At 43.5% G+C, this 1,141-nt stretch overlaps 1 protein-coding gene across 1 annotated transcript; it reads right to left on the bottom strand.

The window, feature by feature from the left end:
* Positions 1-241: 241 nt before the first annotated feature.
* On the bottom strand, positions 242-1,024 carry LOC104967845 (CAD protein-like; the record flags this gene model as incomplete). The annotated part of the gene is made up of 2 exons (XM_010797373.1): positions 242-499; positions 950-1,024. Coding segments are annotated over 2 exons (333 nt in total), but the record flags the coding sequence as incomplete, so codon positions are not given.
* Between the last annotated feature and the right edge of the window lie 117 nt (positions 1,025-1,141).

Genomic DNA, 1,141 nt, shown 5'->3' on the forward strand with positions numbered 1-1,141 from the left:
TCTCAGGCTCCCCCAACAATGCAAATAAGATCTATTGTTTTCTTGATTAAATATTTAGAAAGTCTGAAAATAGAAAGAAACTAAAAAGAAAGTTTCCCAGAAATGAGTAAAAACTAAAAAAACAGCCAGTGACAAAAAGTGAGTAAATCTTTTCCCCTGAAACGTTCAGAGTGTCTTTCCACCGAGGGGAGGGACACATGTTCATATATAAAATACATGAAAAGTGCATAATAGGTGACCTTCAATAGCAAATCGTCTTCACAAACGTGCTAAGTGAGAGACGCACCTCCACAGCTCCGGGGGTCGGGTGTCTCAGCACCAGCACGTCGGCGTAGCAGCTCATGGTCTGCACGGAGTCGGCCAGAGACTCTCCTTTCTGCGCGGAGGACGTGGATTCGCTGAAGTGAACCACGGAGCCGCCCAGACGCTGCATGGCCGCCGCGAACGAGCTGCTGGTGCGAGTGCTCACCTCGTAGAACATGGACGCCATCACCTTACCCTGAGGAGAGAGGGGGCTTTAAAACTGGGCTTTAGACGGACACATAGTAAACTAGAGGACTGGAGTACGTGTTGCTTAATACCAAATGCTTGCTCTGATTCCAAAAGCTACTGTATAGATTACACAAAGGACAGGACTCTTTCCAATTAGCTTCAAACAGACGACCTCCCTTTTCCCCTGCATACTCATCCCCCCCTTAACTTCTGACTTAATCTGTGTATTTTCAAATTTCTATCTTATTCTGTAACCCTCAATTATTGTTTGAATTCAATGACCTGAGTGCATGCTTGTACTTGCATGTCAAATCTTGTTTTTTGTAAAGTGTACAGAGACTCTGGGTAGTGAGCATTTAAACAAATAAATAAAAGAGAAGGCTGTTTAGCCATGTAGAGTTTTTGCCCTCTCCCAAACATTCAAATACACTTTAAAACTCAGATGTTTCTGGTGTACCTTCAGGATGTCCAAGCTTCGTTCCTTCTGAACCATCAGTCGCAGAGTGTGGGCGACATTGAAAAGGTGCGAGATCTGAAACAAAGAAATAAAACTGAAACATGCATCACGTGTTTCTTTCTCAAATAAAACTGTATTATTTTAGAGGTGTGAGTGTGTGTGTGTGTGTGTGTGTGTGTGTGTGTGTGTGTG

The sequence above is a fragment of the Notothenia coriiceps genome, unplaced genomic scaffold (assembly GCF_000735185.1).
Source record: "Notothenia coriiceps isolate Sejong01 unplaced genomic scaffold, NC01 NC01_scaffold00037876, whole genome shotgun sequence".
NCBI classification, from domain to species: Eukaryota; Metazoa; Chordata; class Actinopteri; order Perciformes; family Nototheniidae; genus Notothenia; species Notothenia coriiceps.